The sequence below is a fragment of the Panthera tigris genome, chromosome F2, assembly GCF_018350195.1.
Source record: "Panthera tigris isolate Pti1 chromosome F2, P.tigris_Pti1_mat1.1, whole genome shotgun sequence".
NCBI classification, from domain to species: Eukaryota; Metazoa; Chordata; class Mammalia; order Carnivora; family Felidae; genus Panthera; species Panthera tigris.
This window is the reverse complement of record NC_056676.1, coordinates 45180292-45206104: the sequence shown is the minus strand read 5'-3', so window position 1 is coordinate 45206104 and position 25813 is coordinate 45180292. Positions and strand designations below refer to the sequence as shown.

The following is a 25813-nucleotide window of genomic DNA, read 5'->3' as shown; positions in this document are numbered from 1 at the left end:
ACTCATCACAGATAGGTTGCTTTGCTTCCTGATTTGTCTGCACGACCTATCCCAATTTTTTCATACAGCACTCCTGTATTTCTCTCCACCTCATACTACCCTCTCATCTCTAATAACACTTTTTTTCCCTTAGGTTTCCATGAAGTTTTGGGCCTTACCACTTGTTTACACTCAAATGAAAATAATAAGAAAATTATGGAATGAAAACACAAAATACACACTACAAAGAATTTTCAGTAAATCTGGGGTGCCTGGGTGGCTGAGTCATTTAAGCCTCCGACATTGGCTCAGGTCATGTTCTCATGGTTTTTGGTTCCAGCCCCCATTGCTCTGAGCTGACAGGAAGGAGCTTACTTCCTGCTGAGAGATCCCGCAGAAGGATCCTCTGTCTCCCTCTCTCTTTGCCCCTCCCCTGACTGTTTTCTCTGTCTCCCTCTCAAAAATAAACATTAAAAAAAAAGAAAAAGAATTTTCAGGAAATCACAAAAGCTTACTAACATAAATTATTTTAAATGAAATTACAGAAACTCATTCTGGTTAGGAAAATAAATGTTTTTATACTACCCAGAGAGGTATCTGTAGAAAAGAAAACCCTTAATTGCTAAAAAAAATTTACAATTTGTTAATAATATAGATATCATAAAACTTTATTCTTATTTTCATCTGGATACAAATTTTCTGCAATTTTATTTTAATGGAAAAACTTATAGATACTGTAATATAATGATATTTTAAAATATTTATTTATTTTGAGAGAAAAAGAACAAGTGGGGGAGGGGCAGAGAGAGAGGAAGAGAAAGAATCCCAAGTAAGCTCTATGCTGTCAGATCAGAGCCCTACACGGGGCTGAATCTCATGAACCAGTGAGATCATGACCAGCCAAAATCAAGAATCAGATGCTTAACCAACTGAGCCAGCCAGGTGCCCCAATATAATGATAGTTTTAAAATACAATGGACTACTTCAAACTCTTATCAAAATAATCCTAAGTTTTCTCAAATAAAGAAAGCCAAACTACTTCTGTTTCCATAGTGTTTTCCCCCTATTTGCAGTTGAAAAATCAAAAAGATGGTCTGAAATCTCCATGACCTTTTATGTCTATCCCTCTTTCTGTATGGTTATGAAAAAGTGTTATTATGACACAAAATGGGTCTCAGAGAGCTATACTGTTTAAAAATATAGGTTTCTTTTTTTGCCTAAGTAATTTTAATATAAATCGTGTTAGTTAAACATTCATTAGATACTCACATAATAAAGGATAATAACAAGGAAAAAGCACAAAGGTCAGCGTGTCTACAATGAGCATGCAGCCTCTATCCTGGTTAGTAGTTGCCTCTCAGATCACTTGTAATTGCTCAACGAAGACTAACTTTATTCTTTACCATTCATGTGTTTCTACAAAGTCTCTGAACAGATGAAAACAACTGTATAATACTGTCAGAATACAGCATATACAGACAATACTAATTTTTTTTATCTCAAAATAATCAATTTTATGACAGTTCTACTAAAAATCAGAAAGAAAATAGGAACTGGTTAATACTAAAAACCCATGAAGTACAGGGGCAACTCGGTGGCTCAGTCAGTTACTTTTGGCTCAGGTCATGATCTCACAGTTTGTGGGTTCGAGCCCCACATCAGGCTCTGTGATGACAGTGCAGAGCCTGCTTGGGATTCTCTCTCCCTCTCTCTCTTTCCCTTCCCTGCTCTCCCTCTCTCTTAAAAACAAACAAATAAACATTTAAAAATATCCACTAAGTATAATACACTGAATTTATCTCTATACATGTTGGTAATTAAGAACTATAAAGCTCTACAAATTTATTTTTTACTTAGGGAACTTTTTTAAAAAGGACCATTACCTTGAATAAAACTTTATTTATAATGTTAGGCAGAATAACTTTCCCCAATTAAGACTTGCCTTTGGGAGACAGAACAAGAGACAGACTAGGCTCCAAGAAGAAACAGAATGAACTAGATGCTTTTCTTTTTTTTATTTGCTATCACTGACCATTCAAGCTCTTCCTCCTCCACATAATAACTAAAAGGGAAAAAAAAGCTTTACTGTTTTCATGTGGCAGAGGCTAGTACTTATCCCTCAACTACCATTCTCTCTTTTTCTAATTCACATGGCCTTAATTTATGAGCTGGGCACCCTACCACCTAGGGAAATACTGTTCTCAGCCTCACTCACAGTGGGGTGTAGCCATATGACTATGTTTTGGCCAAAGAGGTATATAAGCAGTAGTGAAATGGGGGACTTCCAGATACTCTACTTTAAAAGAATGGGCACATCTGCTGATTCAGTTGCCATTTACTGAAAGCTAACTATGCAGCTAGCACTATTCATGTAGTCTCCACGTAGTCATCATTGAAAAGTAAGCTGTCAGTAAGGTCTATCATCAAGTCAAGCACTACTATTACCATTTATACGTAGGAACTTAGACTTAACTTGCTTTAAATTTCACAGTTCTGAACTAGTAAATCTGGGATTTGAACTCAGGTCTCTGTAACTTCCAAGTTCATACTATGTGAACCACTATACTAGAACTTCACTCAATATCCTTAAAGTTCTTCACTGTTTTCTAGCATGGGGGAAGCAAAAATTTAAAAGTTACTCTCACGGTTGGAGGCAGTGGGATTCTAAATTCATTTCATTACATTTTATTTATTTATTTTTTTAGTAGGCTCCATGCCCAACATGGGTTTGAACTTACAACCCTGAGATCAAGAGTCAGATACTCTACCAACTGAGCCAGCCAGGTGCCCCAAATTCATTTCATTTTAAAACCTAAGTTAATTTGCACTGAGAAGCCTGGAAGAAGCCACAGGAACCTTGGGTGTTGGCTGTTTTTTTTTTTTTAATAATTTCTACTTACCTTAGGTATATAGAACCTAAAATTTGAGATAATAAAACAAATGACAGTACGATAAGCTTCACTAGCAAAAGTCCTGATGAAAAAAAAAAAATCTACTTTTTACTCTAGTAATTGAGTCAGAAACAAACCCAGTATCCTGACATATCTCCTAAAGGTTTAGTTGTAGAATGACTGTAACATAGTTACTCTTTCTAAAACACACCAGAGTACAAACTACAACCACCAGCCATATTAAAAAAGAATAGAAAAAACTAAACTCCCTAAATGGAAGTTATGTAAAATCAGACCACAAAAACCTCTGAAGGCCATACCTTCAATACTTGGCTGCATTTCTTCTGTTTTTGGAACAAAAATTCTGATTATGCTTGTGTTGATATAAATCAAAGGTAAGCTGCGTGAAGTCAATGTATGGCTCCTCATGGGCTGACCAGGAGATTTTCTTTTCTCTTTTTGGGTCCTTGGTAATTTTGCTTGAAATATACTTGCAATGGCATTAAGCAAAGGAAAGCAAAGGACAATATCAAAAGCTTGTGCTGAAAGAAGAATTTCATGAAGAAAATGAGGGGAACCATCCGTTAAACCTTCAGATAACTTATGAAAACTTCTTCGCTCATTTCTTGATATTAACTTGTGGCGGACATTTTTTGTTACAGCTTTTGTATATGTCAAAGAGAGAAATCCATGCTGCTGATGAGAGCCATCTAGGAGTTTTGCTGTTGTCTGTTCCAGAAAGAGGAAATCACAATACAAACTTCATTACAAAAAAGAAAAAAAAAACTATGTGAAAGCAGAAAATAATCTCAGTTGATATTATAATCTTTTACTATGTCTACACCCTCTGATGAGCACATTACTGATCAATTCCACACATGGGGAAAAACCATCTAAGACTTGGAATGCTGAACTGAAAATTAGAAATCCTGAGTTCTAGTCTAGATCTTGAGAGAGGCAATTAAACTTTGTTGTATCTGTGTCTATGATTTCTACATTCTCTGTGATATTCAGAATTTGCAACAAGACATCTCCGGATTTTACCTTTTCATTCTTGATAATTTTTCATTAAAAGTACCAATATGGATCACAGAGACGTTGTTTATGCAGATGAAACTGAAATAACCATGTAATGTTCTTCCATTTGTAATCAACAAACAATCTGAATAGAAAAGATGATTGACTTCCCTCGACTTAATTAACATTTATGAGAGCAGAGTTTTTTCTTTTAATAATTTGGCTAATGTATATGAGACTAAGCCCATAAAAAGAGCTTCATTGATACCATGCTTTGATAACTAAACCAATCATTTAATGCATGTTTATTGGAGATAGTAACATAACACAAAAATAAAACATCTGTCTTTTAGAACTTGCTTATTTTCAGTGGCTATCATTCTGTTTACAAAACCTAACTATCAACTCTCTCACAATTCAAACTCCTATTACTTGAGTTTAATGCTACATAAATACACATACGACATTTGACTGACAGTAAAAATTATAACATTATATCATCAATACTTCTGACAAAACATGTCCAATTATATTCAAATTACACACTATAAACAAATTGTAGTAAAACAGCATACTTTGAAGAGTGAAATAAAATGCATACTTTCTATTTCTCAACATTAAAGGACAGCTCTTAAAGTTTTCCTGAACCAATTAATGTACATAAAATCCTATTTTACACATCACTCAACATAAAGTTAAAGTTAAGGTGTTATACACATTTCCAACCTCTCTTCCCAGGGCCTGATAAAGTTTTTAGGTTATTATAGTCCAATGCGTGATGTCGAGAGAGGAAATGCACTGAGAAAGAACAACAAACAGGAAAAAAGTGAGAGTGGCAAAGCAGCAAAGTGCCCGGGCCTATGTTATCCCAGCACTAGTGAAGCTCTTTTGCTTCCATTTTCTTCCTCTCACATTGCTACCTATCACCTAGTGACACAGCAAGGGGAAAATAGTAGGCATTTCAGCTGTCACTGTTGATTTTGTTTTTAATCTGGACTTTACAATGAACAAAGGTAAGATAAAAGTTAGTTATCTTTGTCTATGTTCTTTTTTAACCTCATTTTCTGACCATTAAAAATAACCTGGGAAGTAGGAATTAAATGGATGTGCAAAATAATAAATTTCCTGTAACTGTCCTGCTGCCTTCAGAGGTGTTTTTTTGTTTTGTTTTTACTGTTCCCAACTTTCTAGCTGCCTCTCTGATTTCCCTTTCCTTTTGCTTTCTACACGGAAAAGGAAATACAGTAAAGCAAGAAAACGTGCTACCAGTCTTATGTCCATCTTGCTAGGTAACAGGAAACACTGGATGGAGAACGATGGCTGTGATATAGCCCAACAGCAACAACAGTGTATTTAGATGTTTAAACTGGACTTGGGGGGCAGGGTTACAATCAACCACTAATCTAAATAACCTAACTCAAATCCTCCTTAATGGCTATGCTTGAATCCTGGAAATAGTATAAAAGGTGCTTCAGTGTATGAATGTTTTGATTTGGAAAATATATTTTAAACATATTGAACGTAGGTACTCTTGAATGTAAACTCCCCATGAGAGAAAGTTTGTTGAACCGTTGCATCCTCAACTCCCTTAATGTACAAGGAACAAAATGAAAAAATAAATGAATACTAGCTGGAGTGAGATAATGTAAATATTACTTTTCATATGGTAATAATCAGCATCTTATACTCTTTAAAATGAAAAGTTAGAAAACACTGATAATTAAAGAAGTATTATAAAAATGCAGAAAAATTTTAAAGGGCATTAATAAGTTTGGGTTTTTTCATGAATATACATTAAAATTATTAAGTACGTAAAAAAATTAAGAATGTTTCTCAGAGACACCAATACCATTCAAATAAAAATAAAACTGAACAGAATTTCCACTGATATAAAAGCCACATGTAGAGACGTTTTTTCCAGACTAAAATTCCAGAAAAAATGTCAGAATCCAATTAGAAACTAGCATTTGCTATTCAAATACAATATTAAACAACTGTTTAAAATATTTGACTAATTTTATCACCTTTTTAAAGATCTAGGTCTTAAATTCCTTTTGAGCTACAAAAAAGGGGAAATAGTTCACACATGCTAAGAAAACATCTAATGTTTGCAATGATTTAAAAAATTCTTAAGAGAATTGCTATTATCATTGTGGTAATCTGTTCTTAATATTTTTAAATTATATGCATTTGTACTGACTTTAAGAATGGCGTTTAAAATAATTAGCTTAATGACATATCCAGATATATTGTACCACTTAGAAAAGAATAAGGTTCTAAACTTCTAAAAGCCACTGGTGGACAGTCTAGTGTTCATCCTATATCCAGCAATGACAGGCATATAGCCCTGTCCAGATTCAAGATCACCAAATACGGTAATGTGGATTAGTTGTGAGAAGGAAATGGCATAATAGAAAGGGGAAAAAAGCAATCTAAGTAAAAGCCATAAAAGAAAAGACAAAGCAGTCTGGTCAACTCTTGATTATTCAATACATGCACAATTTAAAAAACATTACACTTAATGTCCTACACTTCTATTTTCTTATGCTGATGGTAAAGTTAGTTTGTAATTACAAAACCAGAGTGAAAAAGAGTATATGCAAGTAACTCAGAAACAAATTAGATGGTAGTAGAAAATCAGTCTATGAGTTAAAAGTAAAGTAGAGTTCATTTACAAAGTGGATGACACAGAGGAAGATAAAAATCAAGAGTTGACTCTATGGATAGTTCAATTCCTTCTCTGGATTCCTGTTAGTGGGAGTTCTGTAGCATAATTTTAAAATGATTTCTTACAGAAGGAAAGAAGCCAGAGCAATTACTGAAAGGGTCCTGCTTGCTGATGGGTCGAACCAACAAGGTGCGTCTGTTCAGCTTGTCAGTACAGGAAAGGAAGACACCTCCACATTGCCCCAAAGACCAACACTCTTCCCCAAGGCTTGAGGTGATGGACAGGAGCAAAGAAGGTGAAAAGACAAAAAGCAATAAAAGCCATAAGCAAAAAAATCTGGATAGTTTTAATTTTGCTCAAGTTTGCATGGGCTCAGGTTTGAGCCCCTGCTAGGTATGGCCTCTGTCTGGACCATCTTCTGCAAAAGCATTGTTAATGGAAGTAAATGAAAAATAATTGCTTTTAGTGTCAAATTACTACTATTAGTTTATGATAAAGGACAATCCAACATGAACTCACTTATGAATAGGAAAAACTTCTAAAACATCAACATAACAGTACATTAATGATAAAACATTTTAATAAAAGCAATCCTACCTTTGATTTTTGAAAAATTTACTTAAAAGCTATAATAGGAAAATGGTTACAAAACACAAGCATTTAAAGGAGTAGTTTTATTTTGTAATGTAATTTTGGAAGAATAGGTCAAAAAGATTTTATCTGAGCTCTAATTCTTGCAACCATTAGTCCTATTGCATGAATGAACAAAGATAAACAGTTTATAATATATTTTCAAAAAATCATAATTACTAAATGAGTCTCACCACAGGTTTTTCTTTGCACTGTAGAAATACTCCTTCAAAATGTCCTGACTGCCAACCTTCCCCTGGCCTGGAAAACATAAGTTCACCTTATCTGTTCTTTTCAATTTTTCTGAGTTAAAAACTGAGCATATATAACTATTTCAAATAGTTACTATGTAAACAACACTACACTGAACTGAAACGTGGAACTGACAATGCAATCAAGAACAATTTATTTTAGCACCACATCCTGGGTAGTTTTGCATAATAGAAGCATTTGTCTTATTGGTAAAACTGTATACTTATTGATTGGTTATTTATTTCTACCTTATCTCTGAGACCACAAGGCCCCTAAAAGCATGATTTATGTTTATTTTTCTTACAATACTACATCCTCAGTGCTTAGCATAGTGCACATAACACACAACAAATATTTTGAATAAATCAATGGGTAAATATTTAAAACTTACATAATTTAACAGTAAAGTCATTGATGATCTAGAACATAGATTATAATGTTCACATCATCAGAAAATTATTACAGCTATAACATAATAATCGTGTATCACTTGAAATAATCATGTATCACATGTATCTATATCTATCATATAGAGATATACTATTCAGGAGGATCTAAAGAGCTAAACATTACATTATCAAAGATCAATTAATGATTCATGGTAAGTATAAAAGAAAATATATGCTTCATAACATTCTACTATTACAACAGGTTTTAATATATACCCAGCAAAATATTTTGAACTTCGTAATTATGACACAATTTTTTGGCTAGATAGATTTGATAGTCATTGACATAAGCAATAGGATATGTGTGACACGCAATATAAGTAATAAAAATTCAAATGTTTTTAATGCAGAATTAGAAACCTGTTAAAGAAAAAAGATTCTGTTTTTAGGGTATATGATGCACCAGTAAAAGTACAGAAACAGATGTGCTTCTGCAGGCACTCAATAAATAACTGCTGAATGAAAATTATGAATCCAAAAAACAGACTTTAAGGCTGTTTCTATACTAAATTAATATGAAACTAAAAATATGATACTGTTTAAAAAATAATTTTAAAAAATGTGTTTTATTATAATTCAATTAAAAAATACAAATTCCAGAATAGTATTCCAGAATAGCAAAAAAAAAAAAACCCCAAAAAACTCCAAAAAGTGCTAGTTATTTTGTATTTGGGAAAAATTAATGACAACATTGCTATGTATCTTTGTGAGGATATGTAAAACTTTACTTTTTGGGGGCGCCTGGGTGTTGCAGTCGGTTAAGCATCCAACTTCAGCTCAGGTCATGATCTCGCGATTCACGAGTTCAAGCCCCGTGTGGCGCTCTGTGCTGGCAGCTCAGAGCCTGCAGCCTGCTTCAGATTCTGTGCCTCCCTCTCTCTTTCTGCCCCTCCACCACTCACACTCTCTTTTCCTCTCAACAATAAATAAACATTAAAAAAAACCCAAAATACAGTTGTTTAAAACTTTATTTTTTTACTATTATTTATTATAAATAAATTATATTTGCCCACAATAATACTTTTGATAGAAAGTTATTAGGGCAAGAAAAATCTGGTTCTAGGAATATCTACCACATGTATATTAGTCAAATGAGAGATTAAGAAAAGTCTCCAAAGCACAAAGGGCCATGAGATGTCGCTCCATTTTAATCTGTGATTTAACTCATATGGAGAGTGGACAGCAAGTATACAGCAAAAACAAAACCATCCACTATGTCTCCAGTATCTTTGCAAGTATACAAAATAACAAACTGTTTGAGATGATTAGTAAAAGCAGCTCATTTCATTTAATGTGGCAATATGGGTATTTATGAATAGATTTGCCATCGCATGAAACAAAACTTTGTTATATTCCATATATGAATGAATACGAAGTAAAATTAATCAATTTATCTGTTAAGAACTCTCTTTGGGAATAAGTACAGCACTTCAAAAAATAACAAAATTAAAATATAAAAATGCTTATATAAGACTGTGTTCAAAGAAAGCATAGCTTTTCCCATATTTATTATTATTTACCTGCTTCTATAGTGATCAATATTGAAACTTTCTATTTTACATTTCACTTTGGTATATACATCCTGAACATCTATGGAAGCACTGAGATCTTCTAGTTCACTGACCATACAAAGCTCTGCAATAAGAAGCAAACATAATCAGCATTGGCCTCACAATCAATATTAAAACCTTGTGTTTTACATTTAATGTTCATGTATACATCCTTAACTCCTAGAGAGGAAATGAGACTTTCTGTTCATTAACCATACAGGATTCTACAATAATAAAGAAAAGTAACATCAATATAGGCCTCACGATTAAGATAAAGCACCTATTTCAAGACAGAAGAAATCCATTGATGCTTGAGGTACTGTATCTAACAATCTTTGCATACTTTTAGTGAAAATGATATAACACATCAATGAAACCAATGAAAAAATTACTTGGCTTTTGGAATGAATTTTAATATAAAAAGACAAAATTTACGTATTGCTAATAGAAAGCAACTAAATTAGACCTAATGATGTTTGTTTACTTTAAATGACAGTGATAAATAAAACTAGGTTCTACTATTTCTTTGAAAAATATGTTTAATATTTTACCTTTTTAGCAGAGAAGAAAAGTAACCCTGTACCTGTGCCTTTATTTTCAGGATCTGGAGCAAAGAGCTTTATAGTAATTTTGGGGAGAACCCACTGCATCCACAGACTAACACGGCCACTGGATCCACCAATGTTACTTGTAGTTTGTTCCAAGGTAACAGAATCTGAAAATGGTGAGTCATCACCTGCTTGTACAGAATCTCCCTGGAATGAGAAAAAACAAGTGTGTAACAAAGAAAAATAACTATAAAAAATGATAAATTTTGAAGGCTCGACTTCTGGAAATAAAGTTTTACCAGATTATGGCCATATTCATTCATTTACCTATTGCCTATGGCTACTTTTTAGCAGTTAAGTAGTTCCTATAGAGATACTATGGGCCACAAAACCTAAAATATTTACTATCGAGCCATTTATACAGTTTGTCTACCCCTGCTATACAGCACTTATGTATGAATCTGCAATATCCATAGCAAAGTGATTACCATAATAAGCATGGAGTAAGAAATAGAACATTTATTATGTCTCACATATTACAAGAAGACATTAAAAAGTTGGATTTGATAATAGTTCTTTTTTAATTTTTTGAAGTAATTTCTACACTCAACATGGGGCTCAAACGCACAACCCCAAGATTAAGAGTATCATGTTCTACCAACTGAGCCAGCCAGCCAGCTAGGCACCCCGACAACAGATTTTTACAATGACTTATATGGCTAAACGGCTCGAGGTAAAGACCATGAGATTATTTAATTCAACAAATACATAATGAAGTACGAATATGTAATTTCCCACATTTGGAACTAACAAACTTTCTGTAAAAGGTTTGTTTGGTAGTCCTTGTTTTCGTTAAATGTTTTCAGCAGCTGTTACATGGTCTGGAGAAAATTATAAATCCTGGTTTGGAGTTGGATAACTTCAGCCTCAAGACAGGAAGAGATGGTGTCAGGGATAGTGATCACTCTCACGTATTGTGTTATTTTAAGGATCAGCTACCAAGTATTTGGGCTCTTAAAATCCCACCTTTGCAGTCCATTTAAAACTTTCAAAAATACTCAGGAGCCCAAACCCATTCTCTGAGAACTGATCAAATACACTATAGTATGCTTATTTACAAGACGTGTATATATTTTTAAACTTTAGTTATATGTACTTAAACATAGTCTGGTAAAGCAGCATGATACACTAGGTTAAGGACTTCTTCAGACCCTATTCATGTTTGTTTCCTCCTCTGCAAAATGGTTATTTTGATATTTATCTTTTAGAATTGTTGTTAAGAAGAAAAAAGAACACGAACATAAAGTGATTACATATAATAAACAATTCATAATTAGTAGGTATAATTATCGCCAACAAATGGAACGACTACTTACAAATTGTATGCTCACAGTCTTACAAAATTTGGTATTCTATCTATACCTTCTTGCCTTTCTCATTTTGTCATCTTTCTAACTTTAGCACATAAAGTGTGCTTTTTCCTTTGCCATATATACTCAACTTCTAATAGTTCTTTGTTGCTTTGAATGTCTCAAACAAAATGTTCACTTCCTATGCCAAGGAGTCATGACCAGTAGTCAACAGCCAGAACAAAACATCCTTTAAAATTTAATAGAAGACAACACAACATGGTCAGTATATTGCCTTCTATGGATAGTTTCTCAGGACAGAAGCCACTCATCTCTTAGTCAAGCCATTAGTCTGACAGCTAACAACAGGGACGATGAGTAAAACCTTATGTAAATCCAAAAATTTCTGCTCTCATTAGCACAGGCATGTATTCTACTCAGGTATATTCAGCACCTACATGAAGTTTTTACCTTGACCTCATGATAATTTTTACAATCTCTTTCAATCAGAAGAAAATTTAATTTCCTTGAACACCCCAAAGGAGACTTAATGGGGAAGATTTTCACAAAAGAACAGACAAGTACTTATTGTTGGAATACTTAGAGACCAAACACAGCAAAGCAATAGTGTCCTGTGATTTACTGTGACAGAAAATTATAGACTTAAATCTGAAGATAGTGAAGCCATTCCTTGTTACATTTACACCAAACAAGGCAAACAACTTCCTGTTCGTGATGTTTTCATATAAATGCTTCTCCAAAATAAGTAGTCCTAATTCTGCTACAGCTGAAATTCTTACAATTTGAGAAGCGATACAAAAATTCAGGGTTTTGGTTGCTGTCTAAAGTAACACAACATCTAATGAAAAGCACAAACTAATCCCAGAAAAGGATGCATTTTACAAAGTCAAATTCAATAAAAGATAATATAATATAGTCAACACGCCTTTCTTTATGGGTAAATTCTTATAGCAGAAGCATTCATAAATTAAATTTTCCTTCAACAGTTAGAAGAACATCATACTCCCAAGAATGGAAACTGTGGAGAAAGCAGCACCTCAAATCAATGAGACCTAGATTTTTAAATATTGTCAGGTATATTCAATAGGAATGCTAAGAACATGGTGGCTTCAAATTTAATAACTAAGCACTTCTGAAAAAGTTGCTCTCCCTCCTCATGCAGTTTCAGTTTTCATTTTGGATTTACAACATTTGGTGTGGTATTGTTAAATATGTTTGTGCATTAATTTTCTGCTCCATTTCCAAATCTATATAGCAAAAATAGAGCCAGAATTGAAGATGCTGAACTATTTTCCCACACCTCTTTATGCCAAGTTCTAAAATACACAGTTCAATTCTTTCACCATTCTGTTGCATATTGACCAAAAGACTGAGTTTATTTTCCTAGCTGAATTTATCTTTGTTCATCTGGAAGAGCAAACACTGCAGCCCTTCATCCTTGGCCTGCTTTAGAGCTCAGGGATGATCATAGTTTTGGCCACACTGCTCCACTCCCTTATCAAAATAACTCCAGCATTCTTGTTCAATCACAAAACTTCCCAAAGGGCTAAACACTTCCACCATGGTTTGTACTTAAGTCAACAGTGACAAGTGGCCTGCTGTGGTTTCCACTACCTTTGCTCTCGCTATTTCAATGCAAGGGTGGGGAAAATGATGAACTGTTTTTAAGCTTCGTACTTACGCCTCTTACGCCTATTTCCCCTTCTACCACCATCCAGATGGATATTCAGGAAGCTAGAGCTATATTCACTGAAAAGTATGGTACTTCCTACCAACATGTCAACATTAAAAAAATTACTCATAAAGTATAAATCACCCAAGGATCATATAAACAAATACTCCTACTTAATACAAATAATTGTTAAGAATGTACTTTTTAAAACCAGATTCATTTGTAGTGAACTCTTCATAGTCAAAATAATGAATGTATTTGATGTAAATGAGAAAAACAGTACTTTATATAGTAGCAATTTTTAAAAATTTATGAACTTATTTGAATGCAAATATTAATTAGAAATGAAAATTTTAAAACTGTGATTTCAAAGCATTCCCTAGATACATAATCTATATAAATAAGCACAACAAATATAAGGTGACCTCATAGCAACTCCTTATTAGATATGTCCCCTGAGGCAAGGGAAACAACCAAAAATAAACTATTGGGACTTGATCAAAATAAAAAGCTTCTGTAGAGCAAAGGAAACAATCAACAAAACTAAAAGGCAACTTATAGAATGGGACAAGATATTTGCAAATGACATATCTGATAAAGGGTTCATATCCAAAGTATATGAAGAACTTATAAAACTCAACACCAAAAAAAATGAATAATCCAATTACAAAATGGGCAGAAGACAACATGAATAGACATTTTTACAAAGAAGACATCCAGATGGCTAACAGACACATGAAAAGAAGCTCAACATCACTCATCATCAGAGAAACACAAATCAAAACTATAAGGAGATATCACCTCAAAACTATCAGAATTGCTGAAATCAGCAACACAAGAAACAACAGGTGTGTTGGCAAGAATATGGAGAAAGGGGAACCCTTTTGCACTGTGGGTGGAAATGCAAACTGGTGCAGCCATTCTGGAAAACAGAACAACCCTATGATCCAGCAATTGGGTAACTACTATTTACCCAAAGGATACAAAAATGCTAATTCAACGGGATACATGCACACTGATGTTTATGGCAGCATGATCTACAATTGTCAAGATATGGAAAGAGCCCAAGTGTCCATTGGTAGATGAATAGATAAAAAGATGTGGTGTGTATATATTATACATATATATGTATATGTGTATACACACACACAATGGAAAATTACTCAGCCATAAAAAGAATTAAATCTCGCCATTTGCAACAACATGGATGGAACTAGACAGTATAATACTAAGCAAAGTCAGTCAGAGAGAAACAAATACCATTTGATTTCACTCATATGTGGAAGTGAGGAAACAAATCAAACAAAGGGGGGAAAATAGAAAGGCAAACCAAGAAACAGACTCTTACCTATAGAGAACAAACTGATGGTTACCAGAGGGAAGGTGGGTGGGAGGATGGGTGAAATAGGTGAAGGGGATTAGGAGTGAACTTGCTGTGATGAGCACTGGGTGTTGTATCCAAGTGTTGAATCACTACATTGTACACCTGAAACTAATATTACACTGTATGGTAACTAACTGGAATTTAAATAAAAACTTAAAAAACTGGCATGAGGTGGTTCATTCCTCAATCTCCAGTAATTATTTATAATGCACTTATTTTCAGTTAAATTTAAAGTGAATATGGGTCAAAATAGGTGCCCAGGGTTAAAAGACAAAAACTTCTAGGTATAAAATAAATAAGTCCTGGGGATGTAATGCACAGCATGATGACTATATAGGTAATAATGCTGTATTGTGTGTTTGAAAGTTGGTAAGAGAGTAGGTTTTAAATGTTCTCATCACAAGAAAACATAACTTGTAACTATGTATGGTGATGGATGTTAAGCGCGCGCGCACACACACACACACACCCCACGTATTTTTTAAACTAGAAGCAATTTTAATCACTGAATCAATGAAGGATAAGAATGTAAGTCAAATTTTGCCATGAAGCAAAACTTACAACATTAGAGGTTAATGTGTTAATTTTTACTTTTGGTTGAGTTGTAAATCAGTATTCTCACATACACTCAGCATTTTATATTTTTTTCTTATATAACAAAAGTTTTGCTCCTCCTTCTATGTGGTACAGAATTGTCTCTAGGAAGCAGAATCCATTATGAGCTAAATTTCACAGTCCACCTACATATTATGTGTATGCACATATCCATGCCATATTATAAATTCCTCTTAGGATAAAAAGACTCTGTTTTAAATGTTTAATTTTTTAAAGATGAATATTATTAAGTATCCAATTAAAAAAATGTGAAAACACAAGAGAATAAACCCCAAAAAGGAAAGACTTATGTATCTTAGCATAGATAAACAAGGTATCCTAGAGACTCTTAAACACAATTCTGAGGTATATATAGGTTTGAGGGCTTGATTTTATACTGCCAAATGTTTTCAAAAAACTTCTAGATATGAAATTAAAAGTAAAGGGGTTTCAGGCTAGAAACAACCCCTGTAGTCCATCAAAGATATAAACACACAAAACCTCTGTGGGAATAGGGCCTCAACCACTATGTAAAAGTCTCATAGGCTAATGAAAAACTCTTAATATAAGGTTACATAACACATAAGGAAACAATCTACTAAGAGCAAGAGTTAACAACAGGATTAGACTCTCAAAAAATTTGGACAAATCTGATAAAAAATATAAAATAATTATGTTTAAAACAAAAGATCAAAACTTTTTAAAAAATAAACTCATACAGTTTTATGAATTCACATCGTAATATATTTGAAGAGACTTAATATATACATGCTGTAGAGTATAATAAATCAGATTTATTTCAATCATAATGAGTTGATATTCCCAAATCATTTAACATCCACATATTCAAGAACAATGTGTTTAAAACCCAATCTGCACACTAAGCATTGTACGGGTTGCTTAAATTAGGGTTATCCACTAATAATAAAGGTAAGAGGGGATGGATGGTAGTGGAGAGTTATTTCACATCCAGTATTTCCCACTGAGTAAGTAACATATTCAAATATACAGCCAAATTCTTCAAAATTAATAAAAATAAGTTAAAAATGGAATCCAAAGGATCACAGTAACATATCTAATATGCTAGAACTCAAAAGTAAAGGAATGAAAATTACAAAGATCATTTATACACAGTTCTAGCAGCACAATAAACAAAGAGAAATGAGAAATGAAAACTTGGGCACAAAGTTTGAATTCTGGATGAATTAAACCACAGACTGAGTCATAGATGGAGCATTCATACACACAGGAGAAAACAATGATTGTATTTTCAGATGTCATCATTTACTGGCTAATTCTCAAAGGGGTAAATTTAAACTCATATGGATACATAGTTAACCTTGATCCCCACATAACTATTTTCTTGAGAGGAGAAATTAAACATTAAATATTCAAATACATAGACACCTTCTAATTTGCAAAGTTAGATCAAAGCCCTAACAGTATTCACAAAAATCTTCCTGCCATTTATGGCAAATAAAGTAGCTAAATTATTTTAAGATATTTCTCAGGGAACAAGTATCCCAAATAACTGTAGGTTTCAAATCCATATTGGACTACTCACCTCTTTTCTTGACCACAGTATGTAAACAAGAGAAGATGGTACATTCTGAAAATATTTGCCACTTTTTCCTTCATAAGTCTGTATTACCTTTTGTAAGCTGCTTTACATGGTCTTCCTCCAATGAATATGTCTTTTGCATTATGATTCTTTCATTTTCAGATCTTTTTCACATAGGTCAGATTAAATCCATGGCTAACGCAAAACTAATAAGCTCACTAATGAACATTTTCATTGCTTATGTTTACAACTCAATCAGAAAGAATCCTCAATATTTTAAATTTAAATGAATTGCAGGAATGTAAGGATCTTGTTATAGAAATCAGAATTTATTTTTTTAATTTTTTTTGTTAAGTAGGCTCCATGCCCAGTGTGGAGCTTAAACTCACGACCCTGCAATCAAGACCTGAGCTGAGATCAAGAGCTGAAACTTAACTGACTGAGCCACCCAGACACCCTAGAATGAATTTCTTTTTATGTGACTGAGAAAATCTCTCCCTTGTTAATCTCTCCCTTTATTAATTTCCCCATTTTGGCTCATGAGGACAGCATTCTTCTGGCTTTTTCTATTATAATACACCTAATAAAACAAAACTGCTACTAATGTTATATTTATTTTCAAGATTCTTCTCAAACGTTACTTCCTCTGCAAAACACCCAAAGATACTAGAGAATAAATTTGTTAATCATACTTCTATAATTACAGGGCATGTTCATCTCTATTACATCTCATATTAGGGCTACCATGTCCTTTTGTGTAGGTTGGACAGTGCACAATAGAGAGCACCATTTATACTGTACTTTGTATGAATGGCAGTCGCTAGATCTATGACCAACAGGTGCGACCACTCCATGAAAGCCTTGTCTTTTCCAGTCTTTCAATGTTTTTTTAAATGTCTCTTTCTAAAAGCCCACTTCCCAAAATAGGTAGTCATGTTTATCTGGACATCCCAGTAAATAAAGTACTTAGCAGTCAATTGTTTAATGGAACACTCTCCTTTCTGCCAGTGGAATGTCTCTATGACTTAACTTCATTTATTAATTTCACTTATACTATCCTTGTTAGCAACTTGTCACCCCAAGCTTTGATTACTCTTCTAAAGTATTTCACAAAGTGTATTCTGTGCAATGATAATATGTGGAAAAGAGTCTTCGGTTAAATAAGTTTGAAAACTATTACATTCAATAGAGTGGTTGTTGTTTTTAAACTGCAGGAGCTTTTGTATTCTAACTGTAGGAACTCCATGAAAGCAAGTTTTTACCCTAGAAGGGATATGCCCCATCGACCTCATAACTGCACATTTCTAGACTGGACTTATTCCTCATTTGGAGTGTGGGGTAAAACCCATCACTTGGGTCACTGGTTTCTCAGAATGTAGAATGAACGGGGATAGAGAAGTTGCTTGTGCAGTTGTCAAACAGATCTACTCTAATGTGTTAAAGCCTCAAAGCAAATTAAAAAAAAAAAAAAAAAGGTCCATTTAACTGAGTTTGATTGCCTTTAGTGTTTAAAAAAAATAATAACATCCCCTTTACCTGATGCTTCTTCCCATTCTGTACTTTGCCAAAGCTGTTTCCATAGAACATGTCTTCATGCAAAAACAATAACATAACTTCTACCTCTATCTATTATAGTAGTTCTCAGTGGTGCAAGTTCACCCCTGTGTTTGGGAAATGTATTAGGATATTTCTGGTTGACTCAATGATTGGGTGTCACTACCGGCATTTAAGAGTTAGGATTAGGGGGAATTAAGAGCTTCTAGCATGAATAAGGCAGTCCTGAAAAGCAAAATGATCTCATAGAAATTTACACAGGTGAAAATCTTGGAAATATATTTGGAAATAAAACTGAATTCAGCTTTAGATCTAAACATTATTTTTTTGGCATTTCTGCACCATTTTATTATAATTATACACTAAGAGTTCCAGAAATGTAAATACTGAAAAGAAAGGAAGCATAAATTTTGCTTTATTCAAAACTCTACCAAGTTTGCTGATATTTCAGAAAATGATGCCACCAATAAATGATGCCACAACAGTACCACTCGTGGTACTGGATACAGATGGGAACAAGTCTATTTGTTATCAGTCAAATTCACAGTAATTGTATGTACTGTGTACTTCATCATGTCTTCTTCTAACATAGTCATGCCTGAGCACTTACACATATATTGAAATATATATTATTATACTTTGAATTATATTCCTTTAATCCTTTATATTTTGAGCTATTAGATATTTTTGAAACATTATGTATATGTGCATTACATTGTTTTTTTTTTTTCATTCAGGATAGTAAAGGGGCATTATAAAATATTTGTTATAAAACAGGCACTGGCATGTTGGGTGAGGTTAGGGTGTTAAAAATGAAAAGAAAGACTTTTATGACTGGAAGAGAGAAGGTGAGGATTTTGGGTTTGACAGGATTAAAAACCACTAACGTAAAGATAACAATAATACCCTGGTTCACAAAAAGGGCAGGGGCAGAGAGGGTAGGGGAAAGGGAAGCATAAGCCTCTTTTTCACTCAGCTTTTAAGTTTCCATACTTCTGAGGAAACATACCTTTACTGTGTCTCAGTTTTTTCCATTTCATAGAACCCGAATGTCCTGAACTACCCCACTACCTACTGAAAGCAATTAAAATACTTGGACCTAAAAGGAACATTAATAAATAGCCACTGCTACCACAGCTCCCCATGAGGCTTCTGAACCTGCCAGCTTCCACAGAAATGAGGTCATCTTCATTCTCAGCCCTGATATAGAACTCTGTGGTATATATCACCCTTCACTGGCAGCAGAACCTTTCAGGAACACTTACCTCAGTAGTAGTTCCAACATCAGCAGATGGGCTGCATGTGCTGGTATCTGGAGGAGCAGTGCCTACACTGCTTCTCACTGGAGAACCAGGGACAGGCCCCGCCACGGTTTCTGCATAGGCTGATGAAGGACTGAGATTACCTCTCCTCTGAATCTTATTCCAGACCTTACTCATGATCTCAGTCAGTTCATAGAAAAGCTGCACCTGAGCAGAAGAAAAAGGGAAAACGAGTCATTCAACTTCCAGTCACAATTGACTAAGTTACTACATGTGAAAAAATTAAAACAAGTCCAGGGAAATAAGAATATATGAAATAAAAATCTATCAGTATATCACCAATCATGATATTATCTCATGATCTGTAATCTATGATAATTATCTAATATATATATTATAATAACATATGATCATGAATATTTTATGATACTATGATTCAGATGAGATATACAAAGAACAATTCATACAGAAAGTTTACAATTTTAAGTATTTTATCGTGATTTGAATTTGAAGCAGATATAATGAATTTACTCATACTTGATGTTTGCCACATATTCAAACTTTGATATTTTATGAGCAATTTAATTTTTTTGGAAAAACAGTGTTAATACAGCAATAATGTTAAACAGCTTATTATGAAAGAGTGGATTGCTTTTAATACACAACTAATAGAACACAAAGAAATGCCTCTCAAACAGAGGTATCAGAATTAGATGTCAAATGTATACTAGTAAATATGATTATTTAATTACACATGAAATAATTACCATTCTTATTTCTAAATGTTTTCCACATTTAAATTCTCCCTACTTTTCTGAGGAATAAATCTGAAACAGGATTTCTCACCCAGTAAAATAAAGTGGAAAAGAATGACATAACATAGAATGGTAAAAGGAAAATGTTACATATAAGACTTTGCTATAGATAAAGAACATAAACTATTCAACCTACCATTCCCCTTAGATTTGTCATTCCAATATTCAGAGGAAAAAAATTGTTTAACTTGCACATTGTTTGACTAAGTTCTAAGATATTTACACAAGATTTCATAAATAAGCATTAATCACGGAATTTGTATGACAACATATTGCCATACACTGTATAAAACAAGTCCAAGGAAAAAAATGCAAACAAAATATATAAGCAAATCCACAGCTGGATACCATATTCTGCTTGCCATTAAAAAAAAAAAAGGGTAAAATTCTCATATTTATAAGAAGTTTCAGCCCCAGGACACATCCAGATGATAAAGCTGGCTTCTTATGTGGGCAGAACAGATGCATAAAAACACTGTTGTCAACCCTTATTTGATATAAAACAGTACTTAGGTTACAGTTTTCTCCTGCTTTTTGTGTGATGAAGTCTCAAATCTCAGGTTATAGCTCTTTTTGCTTAAAAAAAAACATCTAATGGCTAGAGATCTTACAAAACACCTCTTAGAAAAATTTTAGTTCAAATTCTTTTGTCTTTCATAATCAAGAATGAGTTCTCCCTAAAAAGAAACAATTTTATTGCAAACCGTATTTTGAAAAAAGATTTACTTCTTCTTAAACAATTAAAACTGACAAATAAGGAAAGCATACACCAAAGAAAACAACTTCTAGATACTTCTAAGGGCATAAAGTTAATTTATTTAAGAGAACTGATGCTTTTATTGTCACTATTTCTTATTTCCTTTAACTGTTACCCTTCAATAATTATGTATGAATGGCACTAAGTATGTGCATAATTAATGTGCCAAGCAAACACAGACATAAACTATAAACATATTTTTATTTTCAAAGGAGAAAGTTACTATCACAGAATTCAGACTTGCCAAATTCAAAGGTTTTAAAAAAATAAAAAAATATGAAGATAAATATTCAATTCTTATCCTTCAAGCTGTACTGAAAACTGCCAATGAAAGCTATCACTACCCCCCTATTAAAATGTCTAAAATCAAAAAGCCTAACCATAACAATATTGGCAAAGATGAAACTCTCATTTACTGCTGATCAGAATGCAAAATGTAGAATAGTTTGGTGGTTTCTGAAAAAGACATACATCTACCATAGGATCCAGCCATTGCACTCTTGTTTCCCCAAGAAAAATGAAAGTCTATATCCACACAAAGACAGAACACAAACGTTCATAGCAGTTTTTCTGTAATAATCCACAACTGGAAAAAAATCTCAAATCTTCACCAGGAAGGGGACAAATAATATGTAGTATATGCATGCAACAGAATATCTATCAATAAAAAGAAATCAACTATGGATTCATGAAAAACATGACCTAACCTGAAAATAATTATGCTGAATGAAAGAAGCTAGGTTTAAAAAAAAAAAAAAAAAAAAAAAGGAGAGACAGAAACACAGAATACAACTGTATGATTCTATTTATACAAAATCTTAGCAAATTACAAGTATCCATAATGACAGAATTACTGGCTGCCTGGGATGGGGTAAGAAGTAAAATGGAGGATTATGAAGTGGCATAAAGAAACTTTTGAGGATGATGGATGTATGCATTATCTTGATTCTGAGAATGGTTTCATGGGTGTACATATGTCAAATATCCTAGCATTAATTTAAACATGTGCAGTTCATTGGATGTAAGTATATCCCAATAAAACTTTAAAACTTTCTTAAAGATGAGCACCATGTGAGGCAGCTTTATATACACTATGTATGAAGATGACTGAATATCAATAATATCTTGTGTATCGAATCCCTAATGAATACCAAAAATGTAATGTTTCACTGTTTAAAACTTAATTTCACATCTATTTTCTCATTTACTCTATAACCAATCACATAGGAGATTTACTTGGATTGGAGAGGCTGAGAGAAGCCTCAAGCCGATACATTTCTAAAGAAGAGACATGATTTAAGTGGATGCAAAAAGCCACTGCAGTCTTAAGAATAGTAAGAGCAATAGCCAAGTGCAGGAGATGATGTAGGGGCATCGAAAGGCTCTATCCAGTTAGCGAAGAAGGACTTGTTTTGCAAGGTATTAGGAGAGAGAAGAGTAATCATAAAGGTAGGTAGAAGAAAACCATGGGTATACAATTTCAATGGAAATCAAGCAAGAGAATGGAATTTCAACAAGTGATTACTACTCCATGTTGAACACCAAAGAGCTCTAAGTGAATATATATTTTAAAGGGCTAGCTCATTTGGTATGCAGGTTATCACTAATCATTAAAACTCAATTTCAAAAAAGAGAAAAGACTTTTGTCAAAAACTTAAAAACAAGCAAACAAAAAAAAAGCCTTTGCATATAAAGCATAATCCTTACCCAGTCTAATTTTGCATAAAGATAAAAATAAAAATCGGGGGACTCAGAAAAATTAAAAATGAGTGGTCAAAAAATACAAATCTAGTTTTGTCTAAACTCAATGGTGTGCTCTTAGACAGTAATGCCAAATTCTACTTCCTTACTGAAAACTGAACATAACTTAGCAATAAAAACTATGAATAAACAGGATAAAAAAGGAGCATAAAACCTATTCTTCCTCTAGTTTCACATACCTAAAACCCAAAATGGCAAAGATGGTTTTATGTTCCCGGAAATGCCTTATAGAAAGATGAAATATATCAATTTATTGGCTAAGGGAAAACTGAAACTCTATTATATTAAAAAGAGAATTCTACAGGCTCCTTTAATTTTAGAATAAACATAATTTTTAAGGTTAAAGAGAACAGTAACTAAACACATTAAAGAGAATTGGGTAACTTTGGTAAAACAGTTAAGATAAAGGCGCAAGGGTTAATGAAAATCATCCCTAGGAACAAAAACTCTCATTATTCAACTGTGTTAAATACTTATAGTGTCGAAGGCCCTTGAATGGCAATGAGTTCTAGGAACTGACATAGTAGTTTAGTTCACCATAGTTGATACAGAGACCCACAATAATGCCTAATATGACAATGAATTTATCCTGGGTCTGCCCTACATACAGAGTTGCACACTATATTTTCAAATACAGTGGGGTGCCTGAGCGGCTCAGTTGGTTGAGTGTTTGACTTCAGCTCAGGTCATGGTTTCATGGTTCATGAGTTGAATCCTACATCGGGCTCTGTGCTGGCAGCTGGAGCCTGAAGCCTGCTTCGGACTCTGTGTCTCCTCTCTCTACCCCACCCCAGCTCGCACGCTGTCTCTGTCTCTCTCAAAAATAAACAAACATTAAAAATAAATGAATGAATGAATGAATGAATAAATGAATGATTGAATGAATGAATGAATGAAATACATCAACTACTTGCAGGCTTTGTATCTAAGCAATAATAAATCAAATTAATTAATATACCAGTGTCAAAACTTCTGATATGACTCTAATGGATAAACAAAAAAAATGATATTTAAGAAGAAATTATTTCCTTAAAATGGAATCAAGAATCTTATACACTGGCTACAATGTATAAAAGCTTCTGATAGTATATGCAAAATTTAGTGGATATACACATTGTTCTAGGGAACAGGCTCACAGCTTTTGTTGGATTCTCAAAGAGGTCCATGACACAAAAAAAAAGGACTCAAGAAGCACTATCCTTTCCAAACACAAAAAACCAAACAGATGGAATAACCACTCACAAAAAAGGCGGTGTTATATTGAGTCATTAATTTTAAAAATAAAAATCATAAATGAAATTTTAGGATACACATGGATGTCTGTATTTTAGGGGCCCATTATACTCTTTTTATAAGGCAGGATACCCAGAAAATAAAAAAAAGACCTAGAGATAATATTTCATCAAGAAAGATTGAACATTTTTGGTAACAGATGCCATACAGGCAAATAACTACATTACAAATTCAGGGTTTGTATTCATAGTGCCTAAGGGAAGCTCTTGGAATTGCTAAGAAATTTAACAGAAAAACTGTGTAAATGATATGAATTATCAATTAGTAAAACAAATTCATTGACCAATAAACATTTAAAAACTGCTCAACCTTATTAATAATCAGGAAAATACAAACTAATGTAAACAATTTGAATTGCCAATTCACAAAAGAGCAAACTCAATGGCCAAGAAACATTTAAAAAGATGATCACAAAACATAAGAGACTCTTAAGAACTGAGAGAAAACTGAGGGTTGATGGGGGGGTAGGAGGGAGGGGAGTGTGGGTGTGGGGTATTGAGGAATGCACCTGATGGGATGAGCACTGGGTGTTGTATGGAAACCAACTTGACAATAAATTTCATATTAAAAAAAAAAAAAGATCAACCATCTGGTTTCCCTTCAGTATGAGGGACTTCCTTTAGGATTTCTTGTAGTGCAGTTCTACAGGTGATAGATTCTTTTATGTGAAAATGTCTTTATTTAATATTTATTCATACACATGTATTTTTTTTAAATTTAGAATTCTGGGTTGAGAAGCTGTATTTTTTCCCCATTTAAAGATGTTATATTCTTCTGCTCTCTATACTCAGAAGAAGTGAGCTAATAATCAAATTTTGGTTGTCTTGTATGTAATGTGTCATTTCTGTAAAGACACTTTCAAGATTTGCTCTTTATCTGTGGATTTCAACAGATGCATTAAGAAAGGCATGGCCTTCTCATGTTGTATGGGCCAAGGGCAGGCCACCCCATGATGAGCCGAGCCACTTTGGCATGAAGATTATTTTAAATTAAATAACAATCAAAAAAAGCAATGCCAGCAGATTCACGAAAAGCTCTCTGCCTCCCCCACAACTGCCTCAAAGAATTTAGGTAGAGGACCTGCACTAGGAAGAGAATTATCACCACAAAGAACTACATTATGATATGAACTAGACATGGTAGATAGGGAGGAACCTATCAAGGCCTGTTTGATCAAAGTCCTCTAAGTCCCATGGTTTCTAAGTGGCCCAGCAAACATTAGCTTACTAGACAATTACTCTTTATCATCTTCCTATAAATTGAATTCATTTTCTCTGAAGTCCCAGACTTTCTCCTTAGTCCAAAATGGTATATATAACTCATTTTGCCTGTCATGGGAATTTCCATGTCTGTGTGGATTCCCCATATTTACACTGTTAGATTTTATTTTCTCCTGTTAATCTGTCTCATGTCAACTTGATTCTTAGTCCACCAGAAGGACCTTGAGGAGACAGGACATTCTCACTCCCCCACAGTGTGTTTATCTTATTCATCCTTGTTCTCCTCATTTCTGGTTGGGGTATGTAGTATATGTACTATTGCGCTTGTAGTACTCAGTATTATTCTGCAATTGGGGAGAAAAATCAAGCCATCTTTTGTAATTGTGAAAATCCAGAGGGAGTCTGGAAGCCTATGCTAGAGCAACCACTCACAAGAGAGAGGTTTATCTGGAATCTCATGTTTTTATCATTAAAATTTAGGTTATAAAACAGTATCAACTCTTTACCAAACCTCTAAATACATAATGATTCTTCAAAGTGTTACACTGTTTTGTGGCTTCCTAGCCCTCTGGAAGACTGCTACATT

At 33.6% G+C, this 25813-nt stretch overlaps 1 protein-coding gene across 10 annotated transcripts in view; it reads right to left on the bottom strand.

Moving 5' to 3' along the window:
* VPS13B (vacuolar protein sorting 13 homolog B) overlaps window positions 1–25813 on the bottom strand; it is a 798280-nt gene that overhangs the window by 343510 nt on the left and 428957 nt on the right. For 3 of the 10 annotated variants that reach the window (XM_042972777.1, XM_042972778.1, XM_042972779.1), the window contains exons 25-29: window positions 19385–19588; window positions 10020–10191; window positions 9407–9521; window positions 6681–6822; window positions 3191–3599 (exon numbers count right to left, since the gene is read on the bottom strand). In XM_042972777.1, coding sequence (XP_042828711.1) covers window positions 3191–3599; window positions 6681–6822; window positions 9407–9521; window positions 10020–10191; window positions 19385–19588 — 1042 coding nt within the window. Of the gene's footprint in view, window positions 1–3190; window positions 3600–6680; window positions 6823–7379; window positions 7447–9406; window positions 9522–9987; window positions 10192–19384; window positions 19589–25813 lie in introns of those variants that run through there. The other 7 variants (XM_042972776.1, XM_007073303.3, XM_042972780.1 and 4 more) reach the window with 6 other exon arrangements.